The sequence below is a fragment of the Choloepus didactylus genome, chromosome 22 (genome assembly GCF_015220235.1).
Source record: "Choloepus didactylus isolate mChoDid1 chromosome 22, mChoDid1.pri, whole genome shotgun sequence".
Classification (NCBI taxonomy): Eukaryota; Metazoa; Chordata; class Mammalia; order Pilosa; family Megalonychidae; genus Choloepus; species Choloepus didactylus.
The window spans coordinates 22,596,852-22,617,598 of record NC_051328.1 but is presented as its reverse complement, the minus strand read 5'-3'; the positions used below and the strand labels follow the sequence as shown (position 1 = coordinate 22,617,598).

Genomic DNA, 20,747 nt, shown 5'->3' with positions numbered 1-20,747 from the left:
ACCGCCTTCAACTGGAACTACAAGCCCCAGAAGGCTTTGCGCCGGGGTGACTGACCCCTGACCTAAGGGGACGGAAACCACTGTTGCCTGGCAACAGCAACTCTAGTAGGGCCGCGGCAGCAGCGGGCTGCAGAACTTCTCTGGTAAGACCCTTGCCCGGGTGTTGCGGGGGAGGGGCCGCGAACGGAACAGGGGAGTGGGCTCCGATCGGAGGTCGCGGAGGCGGCGAGCGCGAACGAGAAGGGGGCCGGGAATGGGGTGCACGGCTCCGGTCAGCGTCCGGCGCGGTGGACGAGATGCGGGGCTGGGGAAGGGGATTCCGGGCTGGGAATACGCAGCCGGCAGGCCTCGGTGCACTGTTGCAGCGCGGCGGCGGCATGTGCGAGGGCCTATCCCGCATCTCGGGCCCCATCCCCCCGGATCCTCCGCTCTGCCCTGACTACTACCGGCGGCCCGCCTCTGGTGAGTGGGGGTCGGGGCCGCGGCAGGGCGGGGCCCGGGGTCGGCCCCAGCTCCGGGACTGAGCTCAGCGCTCCTCCTCGCCCCCGCCCTGCCCTCTCCCCCCGCAGCCCAAGGGCGCCTGGAGGGAAACACGCTGAAGCTGGACCTGCTGACCTCGGACCCCGACTTTAATGCTGCCCTTTCCCGCGGCCCCCGCATCGGTCCCGGAGCTCGAGAGATCCTGGAGCGTGACCGGCGTGGCACAGGGGGCGTGCTGCTGCAACTCGGGGGCATCTCCCTGGGCCCAGGGACGTCTCCTAAGAGTAAGTCCCGGGAAGAAGGGGCAGCCAGACGAGTCGGAGATGGAAAGCGGAGATCAGAAGCACCTGCTCCTTCCAGGATCTAGAGCAGGCTTTTGCCTCTCTGAGTGTTAGCTGACCCAACTACAAAAGAAGGAAAACAATGCACTACCTCCTCGCGGGAGAGGACTGAAAGAGGTAGTCTCCGGGAAGTCCTAGCTTAGCTTCACGCATTCATGCATCAGTGCAATGTTGTTTATTAAGTGCCTACTGTGGGCCAGGCCCTACAGTTGCCAGGAAAACGGGGGTGAAAGCAAGCATGATCCGTCACAATCAAGGTGGGAGACAAAACAACTCAAAAGATAAATACGTACAAGGTGATTAATGGTATATATCACAAAAATGTAAAACGTAATCAAGGATGGAAGATTATTCCTGTGTAAGGACAGGAACAAGGTGATGAGGTAGAGTATGTGTGGACGGTCTGACTTAGGTGGAGAGGTCAAGGAGCTCTTTCTGCCGGAGGCAGGGGGTGGGCCTGTGTGTGAAGGGGTGGGGTGGGGGGTTGGATTGCAGGGGCTGTGTGTAGGGCAGGGCCTGGCTGCATCTCTCCCTCAGGGAAAGACCCTAAAGACCATGAGAAGGAGAACCTGAGGCGGATCAGGGAGATCCAGAGGCGCTTCAGTGAGCAGGAGCACAGCCGGGAGCAGGGCCAGCCCAGGCCCCTGAAGGCTCTGTGGCGCTCACCCAAGTACGACAAGGTGGAGTCCCGGATCAAGGCCCAGCTGCAGGTACCTGCCTGGGGAGTGAGAAGTACTGTCTAGGTTGTCTGTCAACAGGCAATTATATCCTGATCTGGGTTATGGGGAGGGAGGAAAATCACAGGGAACTTAGATGACAGAGGACTGAGAGACACCTGGCCCTGCTGCAGGGTAGGGCTGGGGATCTTCTCAGAAGTGGTGATGGCTGGACGGATCCTAAGGGACAAGTAGAAATTAGTCAAGAGGAGAATGGAAGAGAACATTCCATAGAGGGCGAACCTCACAGGTAGACATCCTGAGGCCAGAAGGAGAGTGGGCAGTGAGGATTTGGGGGAGAAGAGCATAAGATTAGGCTAAGAAGTCAGCAAGAACCACATCATAAAGGGCCATATAAGCCACCTTTCAACCTTTATTTGCAGGAAGGGTGGGGGTGTGGTGGTAGGAGTCTGTCTTTCTCTGAACAGGGATCTCAGGAGGAAGAGCCAGTGTTGAGAGAAAAGACAGCAAGGTCACATGTGGGTGGGTTAAGGCTGAAGTGTTTGTGAGACTGCCAGGAGACCCACAGGAAGCAGTTGGATATTCAGTTCTGGATCTTAGGAGTGAGACCCAGGCACTCCAGAGGATCAGAATGAGGTCGATGAGATCAAGAAAGTGACCGCTGGATTTAAGGGTGACCTCAAGTGACCTTGAGGGGTCAGAGCCAGGCAGCTTGGCTAGGAAGGGGAGAGAAAGTGATAGCTGGAGCAGGACTCAGGGGGAAGGAGGGGTGGTTTGTTGTTTTCTTAAAGATGTGAGAGACTTGTACAGGTTTAAATGTTGATGAGACGTGTTCTTATAAGAAGGAAGCCAATAAGGATTGGGATAGAGAGAGTTCCTGAGAGACAGGAGGGACGAGAGCATAGTCTCATGGCTTCAGACCCTGACATCAGCCTAATTGATCCCTCTGTTGTGCCCTGTCCTCCAGGAGCCTGGCCCGGCCTCTGGGACAGACTCAGCCCACTTCCTGCGGGCACACTCGCGCTGTGGCCCTGGCCTTGCACCGCCCCGTGTCCCCAATCTTTCCCTAACCCCATCGGGTCCCAATGCCAAGGTGAGAGGATGCATGGGGACTGGGAAAATGTTGGGCAGAGGTTCTGGGGAGCTCAGGGGCACAACATAGTACTGCCTGACCCTACCATGCTTGCCATATCCTGCAGGGGTCGGGCTCGGGTGTGGACTTCATTAGCTACAATGCCCGCACTGCCAAGAGGGCCCCCCGGCGGCATTCCCGCTCGCTCCAAGTCCTGGCGCAGGTGCTGGAGCAGCAAAGGCAAGCCCAGGAGCACTACAACACCACGCAGAAGGGCCACGTGCCCCATTAGTAGGTCCCGTGGCCCGATTCCCAGGGTGAGGGGCACCTTTGGAGGGCAGGAGCCAACTTCTGCCTTGGAGTCATCAACCCTGAGCCTGTGCATCTGCAGCTTGTTGGAGCGCAGGGATCTGTGGCGGCGGGAGGCTGAGGCCCACCAGCATAACCAACCAGACCCTGCCATGCCCCCTGGTCACACACGGATGCCTGAGAACCAGCGGCTGGAGACATTGAGCTCTCTGTTCCAGAGTGAGTATTTTGGCAAAGAGAGCTGGATGGGAAGCCCATGGGGGACCATGCAGCCCTGCCCAGCACCCACTGTTCTTGGGCTTCCTGTAGGCCAGAGCCAGCTGTTGCGTGAGCTTGTGCTGCTGCCTGCTGGGGCAGACTCGCTGAGGGCCCAGGGCCACCGTGCTGAGCTGGACCGGAAGCTGGCACAGGTAGAGGAAGCCATCAAGATCTTTTCCCGCCCAAAGGTCTTTGTGAAGATGGATGCCTGAGCCCCTGTGAGGGGGGTAAAGGGAGGGGATCCATGCTAAGGATTGCTGCATGGCCACAAAAAGGGCAGGGCTGAGTCCCACTGTAGAGCAGAGGTCCAAATTCAGGGGGGTGGGCAGGCAGTACTCCCAGAGCACCCTTTCCAGCCAGTGAGGGCTGCAGAAGGGCCAGCCTGAGCTCTTCCCTCCTTTGTCAAAATTAAACTTTTTGTACATAGCTGGGTTTGCTTCCATAAGAGCTTTTTTTACCCTACAAATGCCAAACCTGGTGACTCTCCTACTGCTCGACTGCAGGAAAGTCTCCTGCTGCTCTCATCACTCCTGTTTCATGTCCAGGGCAGCAGGCTTGCTTGAGGGAATGGGGAGGAGGCTGGGGCTGGTACACAGAAGAACCATGAGTGCATTTGTAGAAAACCTTTAATGTTCCCCCAGACTGAGAGGGCCTTATAAGCGAGCTAAAAATCCCCACCAGGGAAGTCCCTGTCTTGCCCCACAACCTCGACTGGCAAGGGGCTAAGACCCTGCCCATCAAAGGCTGAAGCCACTACCATCTCCTCGAATGCTACTCCTCCAACCAGAGCTGGCCTGCTCCTGATCATCCAGGGAGGGCAGAGAGCTGCGGGTACCAGGAAGTAGTCGGCCAGGGCGCAGGTCCCAGCACGAGGGCCCCTGGGACAGCCCATTGGAACATGAAGGTCGGCGGTTCTCAATGACCAAGTCATTGCTGTCATCATCACTCTCAAGCTCAGCAGGCCCCAGCCGGACAGAGGGAGGCCCTGCCAGACGCCTTGGCACTCCCCGCACCACGTTATTGTGCTGGTTAGCAGGCTTGACAGTGACGATGAGGTTGTGGCTGTTGGCAACCATCATGTCCGTCACCTGGTCCAAGGTCTTCCCAGCCACCTCAATGCCATTGACCTCGAGGATCTCATCACTGACCGCCAGCAGCCCTGTACTCTCAGCCAGGCCCCCACGTACCAGGCGTGAGATGAAGATGCCTGGAACACGCTCCAGGCCCTGGGGAGCCACACGCATGCTCATTCCATCTCGGATGTAGAAGCCCAGAGGGCGGTCTGAACCATGCTTGTGCAGTCTCACCCGTCGGTGGGTCTCAGGCAGTAGGTCTACGTCTATGACAGAGGAAATTTGACGGAAGTCTTGGGGCAGGCTGATTAGCAGGGGTGGCCGGGCGCGCAAAGGTGCCACTGGTCGCAGCAGGAGCCCTTTCTTCCGTCGCTGCAGGGAGTTGGAAGCAAAGGCCAGGCCACTGGAGTCAGCTTCTGCAGAAGAGGGGGTTGCGGAGATCAGACACCCTGCTCTCCCAGTTGTGCCCTCCAGGGATCCCAGGGCCCTTTTCTCTGGTAAGGGGACAGTGTAGCTCTTCCTACCACTTGGAGGTCAGGCCAAGGGCAGGCACTGCAGAACGTGAGACAGCGTCCCAGGCATGGACTAATCCTTGTAAACGGAAGACCTGCCCTGTCACCCTACCCCACAGAGGTTGCCCCCCCACTCCCCATCCCCCTCACCCCGCTTCTGCACCAGCAGGCGCAGTGGCGGGGGTCCGCTGGCCAGAGCCCGGTGCAGGCTGTCGTCGCTGGTGAGGGGCAGCAGGTCGCCGTGAGCATCCGTATAGCCAAGCAGCACGTCCAGGCCCGGGATCTGGTGCACAGCTCTTAGTAACCGCGAGAACTCCTGGAAGTCGCTCACCGAGGCGCGGGGCAGCGCGAAGCGTCGGAACTCGGCGTCAAACTGGAGGCCGGGGGTGGGGAGAGGGAGGGGTCAGGCCAGAGTCTACGCCCCTTTCTCACCACGAGTCCGAGGCTGGCGGGGTGGGAAGTCGGAAAGATAAGGCAGCTGCAACAGTTGCAGCCTTGCGCCCAGACCTCAGCTCCGGTTTAAGGGACGCTGTCCAAGGTCTTCTCCCTGCCCTCCAAGTACCCACAGAAGGACTCTGGAGGCCGGCCGTGGAAGGAGGGAGGATGGATTTAGGAAGAGCAGAAAAGCCAGAGAATGAGGTGTGGGGAGTGGACAAGAGAAAGAGGTGGAGGGGAGGAACCAAGGACCAGGGAAGAGGAGATGCGGGAATTAGAAGCGTCTAGGGCCGAGGCCGGAGCCAGGGCCGGGGAGCCCTTACTTTGCTTTTCACCTCGACGATGCTGTCGGGACTGCGCGCCGGGGTCCTCTGCGGCCTGGCCATGGCGGGGCCGGGCGGGCCCGGGATGGTGCCCCAGGCGGCCCGCCGAGGCGCAGGTGCACAACCCGGCTGGCCAGCCTGCGCCGCCCCGCCCCTGGAGTTAGCGCTCGCCCCGCCCTCCTATCCGGGCCATGACGTCACGGGGGCGGCGACGGAGAGTGGAACGCAGAGTCCACGTTTCCTAGGAAACGGCGATGAGGATGGGAAAGAGTCCTCCTCTTACGTCATTACGCTACGGTACGCGCGTCCCCGGAATCTGGAGGAGGAGGGGCCTGGCCAATCCGAGGGGAAAGGGGAGGGAGTGAGAGCTCGCCCTGTGTCCTGTCATGTTCGCTGGTCTTACAAGACTGTGCATTTTGTAGGTGAGGAAAATGAGTCCGAATAAATATTGGCTGAACGCCTTGGGGTCACGTGCGCCCAAGTAGTTGCGAACCAACTCGCTCGTACAATACTTGGACGCGGTGTCCGCCCTCGGATACCGCTCTGTCTTAGCCAACCCATGGCTCCTTTCTGCCCATTGCCACCCGGGTCTTTACGAGCGGCACTAATGCCGGCCCGCTGCATTCGTACAGAGACCCGCACAGAGCTTCGGAGCAGGAGTCGCTCGCGCGCACGCGCAGGCACGCGCATGGGCGGGGCCTCGCCCTTAGGTCCCGCCCAACCGCACGCTCTTCCTCTTCCTACGGGAAGGGGGGTTGTGGCGCTCGCGGCAATCTTCGGCTGCGGGTGTTGGGCTGGTTGTGGCCGCGGGCATGGCGGGCTCGGGGAGCCTGGTCCTGCGGCCCTGGATTCGAGAGCTGGTTCTGGGATCAGAGGCACGCGCAGGTCCACAAGCAGGGCAACTGCTCGAGGTGAGCCGCCCCTCTAGGGCCCGGAGACCGGGCAGGGGCTTAAAGGAGTAGGATTGACGTGGTTCGCCGTCGTCAGGTACTGCAGGAGGTCGAGGCCTCGGGCGCGTCCCGCGCCCCTGACGCGTCTGACCTCGGGGCCGCGCTGCTCGTGTCCGATGGGACCCACAGTGTCCGATGCTTGGTGACGCAGGAGGCCCTGAACGCCTCAGACTGGTGAGAGAGATGCAGCGGGGCCCGGGGAGTTCGGGGTACTGCGAGACGTCGGGAGGCGCGAGGTCTGAGTCCGAGGTGGGCGGCCCTAGAGGGGAGGGAGCGGGGCTTGAGGCGGGTTAGGCAGTAGGGTCGCGCTCGGCACAGGGAGGAGAAGGAGTTCGGCTTCCGCGGGGCAGAAGGCCGACTGCTGCTGCTGCAGGACTGTGGGGTGCGCATCCAGGTCCCCGAAGGCAGTGCGGTGAGTGGCGAGGCTGGCTTGGGTGGGTTACTGGGCCTAGTTCTTGACAACTCCTGAGACCCGCCCCTGAATTCACTCTTCCAGCCCGCAGAGTTCTACCTCCAGGTGGACCGCTTCAGCCTGCTGCCCACGGAGCAGCCCCGGGTACGAGTGGCTGGTTGGTAAGTGATGCTTCCAACCCGCCCCCAGCTGCCCTACCCCTTCAGACCTGGGTGGCGTTGGCATGGGCCTTTTTGGTGGGAGGGATTTGGGCCCCAAGTAATGTTGTCTGCTTATGCCCTTCCTCTTTCCCCCAGCAACCAAGACCCAGATGTGCAGAAAAAGCTTTATGACTGCCTTGAGTGAGTCTGGGGTTGGGTTTCCTGGCCAAGTGTGGGCTAGTCAGGGGTAGCGAATCTAGGTAGACTTGCCCAATCTTGAGGCCTGTCCATTCTGTTCCTATAGGGAGCATCTCTCAGAGTCCGCCTCCCCCAGCGAAGGTACTGGTAGGAATTGGCCAATGACCCTGATTCCTGGTAGCGGGACCTCTCCAACCACCACCCCCTGCTTCCTCAATAAGCCCTCCTCCCTGTCCACCCTTCCCTTCTGTCTCCTTGAGCTTTGACCCATCTGGTCCCTTGCCCCCAGGCCTGTCACTGTCCCAGCTTCTGGACGAGGTGCAGGAGGATAAGGAGCATCGGGGGGCACTAGTACGCCTGGCTGAGAGCTGCCTGATGCTGACGGGCCCTTGCACAGCAGCCCCCGTCACCCGCTGGGCCGCCTCACGCTGCAGAGCCACGGTCAGTTTGGGGCTTCTCTTGGGAGATGTCAAGGCAAGGAGTTGGGCAAGAAGCAGACTGAGGGTTCACATCTCACAGGGAGAAGCCATGTACACCATCCCCAGCCTATGGCTTCACATTTCTGAGAATGACCAGCAAATCCTGAGTTCTCTGGGCCCAGGTCAGAGCACATAGGGTAGGGGGACTGGAGAGGTCAGGGGGAGCACTTGGGGCCCAGGGCCCACAGTGCTGATGAGTCTCTCCTGAACCCTTAGCCCCGGAGCTATCCCTATCAGACCCGGCTCTGCAGAACCTCTCTCTAACCCTGGTCTCCTCCCCTTCTTTGTCTCCGAGTTCTTCAGGTGAGGTGGGGCTTAGGCCACAAGCACTCATTACTGTCAGTTAATGAGTCAGGTTTTTGGGCTGGGCAAGATGCTGTGAAAGGGTGCACAGCCAGGTGGGGGAAGAACACAGCTCCTGCTGGTCTGAGCTGGGAAGACTGTAACCACAGTGAACCCTCCTTCTCCCCAGGAACCCCTGCCTTCTCTGGCCACATGCAGTCAGAGGAAAGTGGTTCCAGCATCAGCCTTCTGCCTGCCCTGTCCTTGTCTGCTCCAGACCCACTGCAGGGCAGCTCCCAGTCCCTACCAGCCATCTGCTCAGCCCCCAGGCCCCCATCCCCCAGCTCCCCACATCCTAGTCAAGCACCCAGCTCCCCACTCCTGAGCCACACTCCCAGTCTCTTGTCCCTTGGCCATGTCCCCAGTCCACATCAGGCCCATGTGATCAAAGCCCATAAACCTCACCTAGAATTCAAGGAGCTAGGGTTGCCCCCCAAGAACCAGCAGCCCCCTCCAAGGAGCAGAACTACCATGGGAGCCCTGGAGCCCAGCCCTATCTGGGTGAGCATGCCCCCTTCCTCACCCCTCCTTCCCCATAACTGGAAGATGGAATGGGGTGGGACATGGGAAGAGCAGGGAGGGGGGCCTGGGGTAGTTACGGACAGGGTTAGAGGTCCTTGTTGGCCCCTCTCCAGAAAATATACACCTTTCAGGAACCCCCAAAGAGGCATCGTGATGGCTCTGCCTTCCAATATGAGTACGAGCCACCCTGTACCTCCCTCTGCACCCAGGTCCAAGCTGTCAGGTGAGTGCCTAGGGCTGCCCTCACTCCGTCCATCACCAGCCCCAGCCTCCACTGACCTGCAGCCATGGTTCTCTTCCAGGCTCCCTCCCCAGCTTGTGGCCTGGGCCTTGCACATTCTGTTGGAGCCACAGCCAGAGTCTGAGCTAACCCAGGTGTGATGGGACCTGGGAGTATGTACACACAGGTCTGTGCCTGCGGGCAGATAAACCATACTCATACTCTGTTTTGTCTGAGTTTTTTAATAAAATAATCTCATGCGGCAGGAGGGGAGAGAGTCAGGGGTTGGGGCTGCCACCTCTTTGGTCTGTGGTTGGGGAGGGTGGGCTCCATTCAGAACTGGAGGGCTCTGTGGGCTGTGGGGGCAGAGGCTCAGCTCCAGGGCCAGATCCTGCAAGGACAAAGATGCAAAGAGGAAGGGTCAGCGCTGAGCTGAGCAGAGCTGCCACCACCACACCCATAACTGACCCCACTCCCCTCTTACCTAGACTTGGGGATGGGGGTGCCTCGAGCTTCGGCCTGCGCTTGAGGACAGGGGAGCGCTGCAGCCGCAGGGGCCGCTCTGAGGGGCACAGAGCGGCTTGGAGTAGGCTGCTGAGAGCTTGCTCTCTGTCTGTTCCCACCACCACCATCTCCAGTGTGCATGTGTGCATTTGCGCACACGCACACACACACACACACACACACACACACACACACACATTTGCCTTCAGGGGCCTCCCCCATGCCTTGTTTCCTCCCACCCCAGGCAGAGGGTGCTCTGTGGGAGGTGGAGCCAGGCCTAGTAGGAAGGGCTTGTTGCCAGACCCTTGTACCAGACCTTCTGGCTCTCTGATTTCTGAACCCCTCACACCACCATGCCATCCCCCATCTCCATCCTGCACTCAAGCACACATGGAGGTGTCTCCCCTCACCAGCAGGGGCTTGGAGCTGGTCCTCATGCACAGACACTGCCCGTCGACCAACCAAGAGGGGCCGTGGCCTCAGCTGGCCATCTGGGGGAGGCCGGGGTGTCAGGGAATGGCCCTAACAGCTGCTCCCACTCTAGCCCTTGCCTCCCATCTGCTGGGTTCCCAGCAGAGATTCTTCAGACCCCAGTCCCGGCTTGAGGGTGGGGGGTGCCTGCCTACCTTCAATCCTGGGGCCCAAGTAAGGATCCTCTGGCAGGCCCAGGCAGTCTGGGGAGGGGCTGGCTCTTCGGGGGCTTGGGCTGGGAAAAGGGGAGGGGGGACCTGGGCCATCCTGTTGGCCCCAACCACGTCCCCTGAGCTCTGCATTCAGCTGCTGCCCCAGAGCCTTCCAGGTGGCAGGCTCAGGCCCCTGGCCCCCTGGGCCAGGTCTGCACGAGGAGTCTGCAGAGAAAGGAGTGTCATCTAAGACCTGGGCCAGGCTGACCCCCTCCTGCCTACTCCTGCACTTCCCCAACACGCATAGTCACCCTCACTCACCAGCAGACACAGAGTGGGTGCGGGACTTGATCGAGATGAGAGGGGCTTCTGTGGAACTGTCCATAATGTCACCTGAAAGGCGAGGCTGGGGGCTCAAGCACCAAACCTTAGGGGCCAGGGGAGGAAAATCTGGCTTCTCCTCCACCCCCAGGAGAGCAAGTGCCTTGGGGATTATCTCCCTCCAAAAGTACTTCCCTACCCCAGGGTCCCACTTACCATCTGAGCCGGCCTTCTTGATCTCTCCATCTTTGCTCTGTAGGAAACAGGGAACTCAAGCTCCAGCCCTGCCCTGCCCCACCCCACCCCAACCCTGTCCTTTTGTTCACTCTTGTTCTTGTAATCCAGCCACAGAATGCCCAGTCCTCTTTGAGCTGGGGTGAGGGCCAGTTCACACACAGGATCGCTCGTAGCGTGCACGTGCTCATTTACAGGCACACACGGAGCATGTGATTCCTTAATTCTGATAGACTTTCCACACCTTAATGTTTCTAAATTCAAGCTGTGTCTCACTTCACATGTGTTTGTTGTTTTCCTGAAAAGCTGTCATTAAATGGATGGTGCATCTAGGACTTGAGGAAACCGATTCCTGTTAGGGCTGTGGGGGCAGAGGGCCACATTAGCAGGAGGGCTATGGAAGGGTGTCAGGGAGGGGCCACAGGGAAATGCCGGGATGGATGAGAGGCGGGAAGCAGGCAGGGAGGAATTCCAGACCAAGGAACACATGTCCAAGTGTGGAGGTCACAGAGATGACCATGGTTGAGGCCCCATAGGTTGACAAGGACTGCGTGGGTCTGAGGAGATGGGGTGGGGGGACTGACAAGTAGACTGTGTGTCAGTTGAGCCTCCCTCCTGGTAACAGCCACATCACCTGCTCCCTCACTCCACTTAGTGTGTCTCCCAACTCACTTGTTTCCTCTTGCCGTCGGCACCCCCGCTGCCCCGGCTCACACCGATCCTCTGCAGCATCACTTGTACGCGCTGCTCAAAGGACGGAGCCAGCTCTGTGTCTCCCCGCTCCAAGGGCCGCCGCTGGGGACAGAGATGCCTGGACTGAGTGCGGTGCCCACTGTCCTCAGTTCCAGAAAAGCCTCCTCTCATCCCTGAGCCTCACCTTGTCAGGCCTGGCCCCCAGTGCTGCCTCCTCTTCCTCAGCGGGCAGCAGGATCATTGAGTAGGCCTTGCTCTCCCGTGTGTAGCGTGGCCGGCTCCTGCACGCAGGGTCAGGGCTGTTGGCAGCCCCCTCAGCGCCCCCAGGCTCCTCACCACGGCCAGAGCGGGCTGGGGGACGGAGCAGGTCCCCAAGGGTAGTTTTTCGGGTGCGGGGAGCTGCCCCAGGGCTGGTCTCCAGATCAGGCCGTGGCCCCCGGGCCGAACGAGGCTTCTTGAAAGCAAAGAGGGTGCCCAACTTCTTTCGCAGCGTTCGGGGGACAGGGGTGGTACCTCCCTCGCTGGCTGGGTCCTCCTCTGGGGCCCAGCTGTGGAAACAGTCAACAGTGAGTGGGAAGGCCCAAAGGGCCTCCCACCCTTTCCCACCCCCTACAACTGCCCCTCACTCACAGGCGATCCTGCTGGATCAGCCTTTTGGAGAAGAATTCCTCCACGCCCTCGTCCACGCGGGCACTGAGCCCATTCCCTTCCTGCGGCAGGGCCGGGGGCACCTGGGGGACACCACGGGGTCAGGGTCAGGACCAACTGCAACCATGGCTCTTCTCTCCCTCCCCTGCCCAGCAGCCTGGCCTGGGCAACTCCAGGACCTGGAAGCTGGAGCCACCCTCAGGGGCTGCTGACACAAGCCCTCCCACTGCCCAGCTAGTGGGCAGAGATGCTGGGTTCACACACCCCTCACCCATGGCTGGCCGGGGCACACACACCCAGCCCACACCCATTCTTGTACACGGTATCCCACACACGCGGAACCAACCGGTCGCCAGCAGGCTTGCACCCACGCACTCCCCGGGTCACACGTTCCCACTTGCTACCCCCTCTGCTCCAAACAGTCGCCTGCAGTGCCCTCCACCCCCACCGAACCCGGCCTGCTGCCGCCCCAATGTGCTGCTGCGTCAGATTCTCTGGGGGGCCCCAAGCCTGCTCCTCTTCCCCCTTGGTCCAGCGCCCCCGCAGTTCCCCAGGCCCTACAAACATCTCCCCCACACACCAGCTGAACTTGCAGCAAACCCAAGATTGTTCCCCCCTGCCCAGCTGCCTCAGGCCCGGCATTTTTCAGTAACCCTGGGGGAGGGAGGGCAAGACGGACATCCTCTTGCACATCCACCGCTGCAGCGGGGCAACCCGAGGCGCACTTGGAAAGAAACCCGCACACCAATGGTCCCGCGTGAGCGGGGCCTGGGGTAGGGGGTGGCCAGAAAGCAGCCAGGACGCGGACGCCTCAGCCAGGTGGCCATGGGCCCCCACAACCCACCTCCCTGGAGGCCATCACTCGTGAGGAGCGAACGGGCCACCCACGACCACCAGTACCATGAGCTACGAAGTGGGGGGAGGGCACTCACCTGGGGGCCCCCCGGCGGCGGCCGGTGGTGGTGCTGGCGGCGCGGCCGCGGCCGGGCCCGGGTCGGGTGGCGCAGGGGCTGTCCCGAGGGTGGCAGGTCCATGCGAGGCAGCGGGCCGGCCGGGGGCCCGGGGGCGGCGGGGCTCGGGGAGCCGCGCGCGGACGGCCCCGCCTGCGTCTCCGCATCTTCCCCCGGAGCTGCCAGCTCGGGCTCCGGCTCCGGCTCCTCGGCGGCACCTGAGGGGAGAGGACCAGGAGAACACCGGGCGCGAGCCCTGAGCGGCAGAGCCCGGGGAGGAGGCGGCGGCGGCGGCGGCGGCGGCGTGGGGCGGCGGGGACCCGCCCTGGCGCGGGAGGGGCCCGGCTGCAACCGCCCCGCCCCCGCAGCCGCTGTCCGCGGTGCTTGAGCGCGGCCCCGAGAGCGCGCCGCTCCTCGCCGCCGTCAAGCATGCGCGGCCCGGGGGAGGGTTGGCCAGGCTCTGGTCGGCTCAGGTCTCGCTCAATGCTGACCACAGCGGACTCCGACCTTGCAGGTTGCACGGGGGTCCCCTTCCGGCCCAGTCAAGGGTTAGGGGGTTCCAGGGACGAGGCAGAAGGTCCCAAGGACCAGTAAACCCCCTTCTTTCCAGGCCCCAACTCACTGAAAGTGGAGGGTACCAGACGAAGACAGTGGCTGGGCTCAGGCCATTTCCATGGAGGGCTGTTGTCCTGGTGAGGAGGGCACAGAGTCAACCTGGGGGTGCACAACCCCAGAAGAATTGCCTCTCTGCTTTCCAAAATGGGAACATCTGGCATCCTAGGCCCAGAGTTCTGGGACCACCTACCCCCTCCTCCTCCTCTTCCGGGAAGAAAAGGCCCTCTAGTTCCCCAGGTCCAGGAGGGCTGGGTTCACCTCCGTCCAGTGCTGGTAAGGCAGGAGCCACTGTCCCTGTTGCCTGCTGAGCTAGACAATCCACCTGCAATATCAGGCACCCCAAAGATGGGCAGGTAGGGCCTCAGCCATAGCCCTATCTGTGCTAGGGGACCCCTGAAGTACCCATGGGCTACACAACTCCAGACGACATTATAGATCCCCTCCAGGGTGGGTGGTCAAGTCACTCTGTGTGGGTGCACACGTGTGCATGTACACAGCGCTCCCTCACCAGCCGATCCCGGGCGGCACTCAGACCCGCCAGAGCCTGAGCCACAATGCTCTCCATCAAGGTCCCTGTGACTGACAGCCGCATGTCCCTGGGGATAGGAGAGGACAAAGGTTACTGTGCTGGCCCTGCCCAGCCCTGCCTAGCCCAGCACCATCCAACCTACCTGAGCCTAGTGAAGGCATCTTGTAGCAGCTGCTCTGGGAGCAGCTCTGGGAGGCCCCTTGAGCCCACCAGAACCCCTTCCAGCTGCTCCCTCCAGCCAGATCCCTGCAGCATCCGGGGGCAGAGGCTCTTTGTTGTGTCCAGTGTGGTCTGAGTGAAGTCCTGGGCAAAGATCAGAGCATGGGAAAGGTGTGGCTAAGATCCATGCTAGGCTTGAAGCTCCCACCCTTATAGAACACTGACTCTGGGGACACCACAGTGAAGCCTATAGGATGGAAGACACTGCATATGGAGGTGGGGCTGGGGCAGGGGTACCTTCTCACCTGGATGTCCTGGCGACAGACCTCGCCCACCTGTCCCAAGAGGCCCTCCAGCTTCTCCTGAAGCTGCCAGTGATGACTTGGGGAGTTCCCAGCCTCATACAGAATGGGGAGAATCTGGGGCCAAGGAAGAAAAGGAGTTTCAGGTTGATACCCATTCAAGAGGGAAAGGGCCCTCATGGGGACAGGGAGCTCACGCTGAGAGAGAAGTTGGCATTGCGGATGGCATCCTCAGCCTGGTGCACAGCAGCTTCACCCTCGGGCCCAGCCCCACAGCCCAGAAGCTCCATATGCTCCTGCACCGACTGACACAGTTCATTCACTTCCTGGGTGGGGGCAACAAGGATCAGTCCCAGCCTAATCCCGTCCCAGTCTCCCAGACCCTGACTGCCTCCCTCACAGGGTCTCAGACAGAGTGGGTGAGGTCCTAAAGACAACACCATCATGCCAGCCACTTGGAACCCTGTCTGCTCCAGGAGGGAGAGCAGTGTCTCCTCCTTTGGTTCATTTTAGTGACTTCATATATGATTCCTATGGGGATGGAGAAGTGTACCGAATTGGAAGGAAAGGAGCTGTTAGTCATGTCTGTTTTAGAAGCTCAGTCTGTTAACCAACTATTTAGAGGTACAGTGGGGGAGGGGGTCAGGGGGCAGAAGTGGCAGTGAGGAGCCCAGGGAAGAGTGTCCAGGGGAGTTGAAGCTGTTGAGGGGAGGGAGGAGGGCGGGTCTAAGATTTGGTCAGGAGACAGGATCAAGGAGACTATGAGAGTGCCAATGCGATCAGGAGAGACTTAGAAGGATACACAAACCTCTGTGCCCAGCACTTGGTGAGTGTGGGCCTCAGTGACATTGGGCTCCAGAGTAGAGGAGAGGGTTTGGGGAGGATGCTGAGATTGCTGAGTGGTGTAGAGCGTGAGGCCCTTGCAGGCTGTCTGGACCAAGATATCTGGGCACCGAGGCTTAGGAGAGAAGTGAGATTCAGGAATCAAGAAGTGTGAGCAGCTCACAAAGACACAGTGGTGGAGGGAGGTGAGGCCAGAGAAGGAGCCAATGGGTTTGGCCACACAGAAGTCAGTGGAGAGGAGTGGAGTCATGTCAATGGAAAGTTAGAGATAGGGCTACAGCCAAAGGGGAAAATTGAGGGATGGTTTTTAAAACACTTCTCGTCTTTTAATGGATAGACTGTTTAAATGCTTAATATAAAGCACTGAGGGGTGTTATACGTGGAGCTACTGGGAGAGCAGTCGGCATGTCTCTAGACCAAGGAGAGGGACTTGTCTGGGACAGCAGGACTCAGGCATCCTGGCCCCAGGAAAGTCAGACGTTCAGGCTCATGGAAACTCCCGTGTGCCACAGCCTTGCCCACCCCCTTCCCCTGCTCGTGAGTACCCAAGGTTGGGGGAGGGAACACCGACCTGCTCAGAGGGATCCGGGACCAGACCCAGAGGTTGGAGGCGGGAGGCGCGGTCAGAAGATGGGGGTTCTGCGCGATTGTTCCTTAAGAGACAGTCTTGGATCTGGGGCAAGGGACATTGAGAAGTGGCTGGGGGTGGAGCCACCGTGCAGAGAAGGGGAGGGGAGGAGAATGACTCCCACCTGGTGCACTGCACGTGCCGTCAGCTCCGGGCGGCTGCGCTGCGCTAGGGCCACGTCGTTCAGCGGCAGAGGCATGGCCTTAAGGCTGCGGTTCTGCTCCAGGGCCTGCGCCACGTCCAGCAGGCCCAGCGCAGATGTGTGGTTCCGGTCCCAGACCACGATCCTGGGCCGGGCCGAGCTTCGTAAGGCCCCACCCAACTCGCTAGCGGGGTCCCTTCGCCTCGCCGGCTAGCTCTCCGCGTCTGTTCCGCCTCATTCCGTCCCGCCCATCGGCCCGCCCATCGGCTTCACTCCACTTGCCACGCCCCACGCCACGCCTTCCCCCGCTGGTCCCACCCCCCTCCTGCCGCCCACCGGAGCCTCGTGTTGACCCGCAGCGCCTTGGCCAGCATCTTGGCTCCCGTGTCCCCCATGGCGTTGCCGCTGATATCCAGGGCCGTCAGGTTAGGATTGGTGCCCAGGGCCCGGAGCAGGACGCCGGCACCCAGCTTCAGACGCGACTCTGCCACTGACAGCGACTGCAGGGGCTGGGGTTAAGAGAAAGCCACTGATGGCTGGAGTCAGGTCAATGGGCCTCCGGGAGGAGAAGTCGGAGGGGTCACGGGGGTCCACTGCCTGAGGACCCCGCAAGGTTCCGTGAACTCACACAGTCGTCGTCCTGCATGAGCTGGACAATCCGGTGCAGGACGTCGTCCAGCGTCTCCCTGTGGGCAGGGGCCGCGGTTGGGGGAAGGTCGGGGCGGGGGGTTGTGCTCTCTGAGAGGCCCGAGAGTGGGGTGGGGGCTCACTTGCATCGGACGTTGAAGTTCCTCCCAAGTGCCACATGTCGCAGGGACCTGCTCCTCCCGATGGCCAGCACCAGAGTCACCATGTCTGAGCCGAAGCCTGGGGGTGGCTCGGGTCACGGACAAGTCGAGGCTGCGCGGGTGGGGTGGGGTGGTGGGAACCGGAGGGAAGATGGGAGGACGGGTCCTGGCGGCCTCACCGTTATCCGCCAGATCCAGGGAGCTCACGGCTCCCGCGTCGCACACCAAGTCTTGGATCACCTGGGCGCCGGCCGAGCGCAGCTGGAGGTGGAAGGTGGGGTGACCGGCGGCCCAGGGCCCCGCGCTCTGGCCTCCAGGTCCCGCTCCCCAGCTGTGGGCCCACGGCCTGCTCACTTCACCGGCTCGGGGCTCACCTCACAAGCGCTGAGGTCCAGGTGCAGGTCGCGGATCTGCGTGTTGAGCGCGAGGCCTTCCAACAGGGCCCTGGGAGGGGGTGTCACAGATGGGGGCCGGGCCGAGGCCTGCGCGGGGGCTGGGGGACTGGGAAAGGGGGCCCCAGGGCGCGAGCGAGTCCCAAGAAATCCGGGCGATTGGGGGGAGGTGCCGGGGACCTGGCCTGGGTGGTGGGCGCCCCGTGGCGGCATGGCCGGGGGCAGCGACACTGACCTGAGCGCGTCGGGCGGCAGCTTGCAGCCCGCCAGGCCCAGGTGCCGCAGCGTCCCCGCGCGACTGAGGAAGAGCTGCAGAGCGGCCGGCGCTGCCCGGCACTTCCTAGAGTGGGGGCAGCGGGAGAGGTGGGCTTCTGGGCGCGGGGAGGAGGCTCCCGCCAGTGGCCCCCGCCCGGCCAGGAAGCCCCTTACGTGCGGGAGAAGACGTTCCTCGAAGCGTCGAGGTGCGTGAGGCTAGCGCAGCAGCCGCGGGACAGCGCGGCAAAGAGCTGCGGGGGTGGGGAGGTGTCGCTGCCGCACAGGCCGAGGGCTGAGCCCCGCCCCGCCCGCCCTGCCCTCCAGGCCCCCTGCTCAGGCCTCAGGCCCGCCACCGCCCCCACCGATCGTCACCCCCACCGGCCACCCCCTCACAGTGTCCAGGGCGGTGTCGGTGCCTGCCAGATTCAGGAAGGTGAGAACGTTAGGACGCTTCAGAAAACTATAGAGGCCCTGGTGGGAGAGAGGGCGTCAGAGGCTGCCTCATCGATACACCCCATGCCTGCCGGCCCCCATCTCAGTCCCTGAAGACAGCCACTCACCCCATTGTCCTCTGAGGCCCCCAGTGCCCCAGGGTTTCCTGAAAGGTCCAGATGGGTCAGGGTGGAGTCGAAGGCTGTGTTGGTAGCCACGGCCCGACCCAGGGCCCTCATCCCTGGTGGTGGTGGTGGTGGTGGGGGTGCTCAGCAATTAGGCAGAACTCCCTCCCCCTTCTCCCACCCCACTCCACCTTGGCTGCCTACCTCGAGGTGTCAGCCCTGTCTGGGCCAGGCTCAGTCTCCTCAGGGCTCCTGGACGCCGCTCTAGGTATCTGCTGAGCTCAGCCATGCCTGGGGGAGGGGGCCATGTGGGTCTCACCCTCCCCATCAGCCAGACCCTGAGGATTGCCAGGCGCAGCCGTACCTCGGTCATCCAGCAGGTTCCCCGCCAGGCTGAGCTCCTGCAGCCCAGAGCTCGAGTGTCCTGCCAGTGCCTGGGCCAGCCGCCGGACAAAGTCTCTGCAGACCAGACCCCAGGAGGCGTGAGGCCCTAACCTTGGCTTCCCAATCCCTTTCCAGGCTGGCAGTACCCCAATCCCAAGCCCTCAGACCCCCTCCTCAAACCCACCCCCTCACCCCCTCAGGCCACAGGTCTCCAGCACCAGCTCCTCCAGGTGGGACGACTGACTCATCATGTGCAGAATCTGCTCTGAGACCTCAAGGCTCTGAGAGTTGGAGAGGAGGCTCAGCAGGCTGCACCCTGGCCCCAGCACCCATGCCCCCCCCCACCCCACCTCTGCCCCCTCACCAGCTTCATGTCCACACAGGAGAGGCACCGAAACCACAGGTTGCAGGACAGGGCAGCCACGCTCAAGGCCAGGTCCCTGTTTGGGGGTACAGGGGCGGAGCTCAAGACCCTTAGGCCAGATCCTAGGCCCAGCAACCCCCACTCCCCCAGGGAGAGGCTGAGGTCCAGGATGGTGGGTCCTGCCTTCTTCCTCCCTGCCAATTCCTGCCAGGCCACGCACCGACTGCCGAGGTGGCTAAAGTCTCCTAGGCTGAAATGGCGGCAGCCCTGACGATGGTAGATGGTGTCCACGTCCTGGGCAGGAAGAAAGTGTCTACAACCTTTGGGGCCACAAGGGGGTGGGCTCAGCTTACCCGAGGGGAAAGATATCTCCAGAGCCCCCCAGGGAGGGCTCTGGCCTCACCCACTGAATCTCCTCTCGGAACGGGAAGCCGTTGTAGTCACACAGAGCCTCGTAGGTCTCCACGAAGCCACCTGAGGAGGTGCCAGGGATATGACAGCGGGAAGGAGAGAGACATGACATTAGAGATAGAGGAATATCAGACCCAGACTGAGGGGTGGCTGTGACCCCAGGAGCTCGATTCAGCTTGGGAGCTCTCCAACTCTAGAAGTCTAGGACTGGGGGTGTGGAATCGGCTGGAAGTTCTGAGTGGCCCTGCCTTGGCCCTTACCACAGGGGCTGCCAGGCGTGGTGGCCTCTGAGAGGCTGCTTCTCTCCTCCAGCCGAGCCAGCAGGGAGGGGGGGCGTGGGCTTCCGGAATAGCTTCCTAAGAAGGTGGGGGGAGGAAGAGGGGGCAAAGGACTTCCAGCCCCCAGGATGTGAGGCAGCACACTTAGGCCCATCCACAGCAGCCCCTGCTGCTCCCCCAACCCCCGCCAGCCCCTAGCAAATGCTGGACCTCACCCAAGGGCCGAGTGAGGGAAGACTTTCTTGAGGGCCACAGTGATGTGCTGGGCCAGCTGTTCCAGGGTGGCCACACCAGGAAACTCCAGGACCAGCTCAGGCAGGGATTCCAGCTCAAAGGTGACCTGGAGAGGGAGGGCTGCTGGGCCTTGGCTTCACATGGGGCAGGGCAAGTGGGGGCCGAAGACCAGGCTGCAGGCTCAGGTGGGGTCCCAGATGCCTCACCTGAGGGGGTGTCTCCTGCAGAGCCATGGCCTGGACCTCCAGGAAGCTGAATGTGCAGTCCACCTATGGAGCGACCGGATCAGCCGGGACCAAGCCCCGAGTCCCACCCTCATGGGAGCTTGGTCCTTTGTGCAACGCAGAACTCAGAGCCCAGGCTTGCCCCAGATTCCAGTCCTGTCTGCTGCTGTTGGAAAGCCAGAGCCCAGGAGGACACAACGGGCAACTGTGCAGGTGCAGCCCTTAGTCAAGGTAACTGCTGAGGACCAGGGTGGTGGTGGCCAGGGTCTGGGACTCACCCTCAGGGGGAGGCAGCTGTGGAGCAGGTAGGCTCTCCATCGTAGCAGTGCCTGGGGGCAGACAGAGTCTGGTACTCTGGGCAGGGCAAGAGGCTCCAACTGCCTGGGCCCCAGCCCTAGCCCCTCGCAGCCCTTGGCCCCTGGCGCCATACCAGGATGTGACCGCGCTCAGGGCCTCGCTCTGGCAGCCGGGCTTTCAGCAGCAGCTCCACCTCCTTGGGCCACAGGAACCTGATGATTTCACCTGCAGAAGGGCAGCCCCCTGGGTGACTTCAGTCCTCTCACAGAGGCCAACTAGCCCACTGTCTGTACCAGGCTGAGGCCTGGAGCTCATGTGTGGGCCAGTAAGAAAAGGGTGGAGTGGATCTGGGGGCACCAAAGCCCTCTGGAGGAGCAGAGCTGGCCGAGTACCTCCCAGACCCAGGTGGGCCACTGGTTTGGGGGCCGCCCTGCCTCCTCCAAGCCAAGCAGGCGGAAAGGGCCAGCGCTCACCTCGCAGCTCACAGGATATGCCGTCGGGGGTCTGGGCCATCGGGCCGGGCCAGGGTGGCCTGGGCCGCCCAGCGAGCTCCGGCGGGAAGCAGTGGCGGGCGGACGCGCACACAGGAAGCCCGGGGCCCGGGCCTGCCCGGCAGCCACCTGCTCCTC

General features: G+C 61.9%; 4 protein-coding genes across 7 annotated transcripts; 2 read left to right on the top strand and 2 right to left on the bottom strand.

The window, feature by feature from the left end:
• On the top strand, positions 1 to 3,563 carry ENKD1 (enkurin domain containing 1). 2 transcript variants are annotated; one of them, XM_037815663.1, is made up of 8 exons: positions 1 to 143; positions 366 to 462; positions 570 to 764; positions 1,359 to 1,531; positions 2,466 to 2,591; positions 2,698 to 2,810; positions 2,962 to 3,098; positions 3,189 to 3,563. In XM_037815663.1, exons 2-8 carry the CDS (start codon positions 378 to 380, stop codon positions 3,347 to 3,349), a joined length of 990 nt encoding a protein of 329 aa, XP_037671591.1. In that variant the 5' UTR covers positions 1 to 143; positions 366 to 377; the 3' UTR covers positions 3,350 to 3,563. The 2 variants fall into 2 exon arrangements, with proteins under 2 accessions (XP_037671591.1, XP_037671590.1); XM_037815662.1 differs by having other exon boundaries at positions 2,698 to 2,861.
• PARD6A (par-6 family cell polarity regulator alpha) lies at positions 3,353 to 6,213 on the bottom strand. 2 transcript variants are annotated; one of them, XM_037815665.1, is made up of 3 exons: positions 5,493 to 6,213; positions 4,873 to 5,095; positions 3,353 to 4,626 (listed from the first exon to the last, which is right to left on the bottom strand). In XM_037815665.1, the coding sequence occupies exons 1-3, from the start codon at positions 5,541 to 5,543 to the stop codon at positions 3,875 to 3,877; spliced, it is 1,026 nt and encodes a 341-aa protein (XP_037671593.1). In that variant the 5' UTR covers positions 5,544 to 6,213; the 3' UTR covers positions 3,353 to 3,874. The 2 variants fall into 2 exon arrangements, with proteins under 2 accessions (XP_037671593.1, XP_037671592.1); XM_037815664.1 differs by having other exon boundaries at positions 3,356 to 4,626; positions 5,481 to 6,213.
• ACD (ACD shelterin complex subunit and telomerase recruitment factor) lies at positions 6,157 to 8,969 on the top strand. 2 transcript variants are annotated; one of them, XM_037815661.1, is made up of 12 exons: positions 6,157 to 6,391; positions 6,468 to 6,604; positions 6,749 to 6,842; positions 6,927 to 7,003; positions 7,139 to 7,183; positions 7,287 to 7,321; positions 7,470 to 7,621; positions 7,700 to 7,781; positions 7,876 to 7,962; positions 8,132 to 8,502; positions 8,655 to 8,746; positions 8,826 to 8,969. In XM_037815661.1, the coding sequence occupies exons 1-12, from the start codon at positions 6,293 to 6,295 to the stop codon at positions 8,902 to 8,904; spliced, it is 1,350 nt and encodes a 449-aa protein (XP_037671589.1). In that variant the 5' UTR covers positions 6,157 to 6,292; the 3' UTR covers positions 8,905 to 8,969. The 2 variants fall into 2 exon arrangements, with proteins under 2 accessions (XP_037671589.1, XP_037671588.1); XM_037815660.1 differs by having other exon boundaries at positions 8,637 to 8,746.
• Positions 8,968 to 20,747, bottom strand: CARMIL2 (capping protein regulator and myosin 1 linker 2). The gene is given in 39 exon segments (XM_037815650.1): positions 8,968 to 9,134; positions 9,228 to 9,305; positions 9,874 to 10,095; positions 10,192 to 10,263; positions 10,408 to 10,444; positions 11,098 to 11,220; positions 11,303 to 11,666; positions 11,749 to 11,849; positions 12,699 to 12,934; positions 13,339 to 13,405; positions 13,522 to 13,653; positions 13,840 to 13,927; positions 14,003 to 14,163; positions 14,325 to 14,438; positions 14,519 to 14,647; positions 15,736 to 15,837; positions 15,917 to 16,079; positions 16,271 to 16,443; positions 16,563 to 16,620; positions 16,705 to 16,801; positions 16,902 to 16,983; positions 17,097 to 17,166; positions 17,350 to 17,454; positions 17,544 to 17,620; positions 17,763 to 17,840; positions 17,930 to 18,042; positions 18,131 to 18,217; positions 18,291 to 18,385; positions 18,503 to 18,591; positions 18,675 to 18,750; positions 18,895 to 18,968; positions 19,078 to 19,148; positions 19,346 to 19,418; positions 19,420 to 19,441; positions 19,579 to 19,703; positions 19,804 to 19,866; positions 20,100 to 20,150; positions 20,252 to 20,343; positions 20,592 to 20,747. Coding segments are annotated over 39 exon segments (4,113 nt in total). The 5' UTR covers positions 20,632 to 20,747; the 3' UTR covers positions 8,968 to 9,021.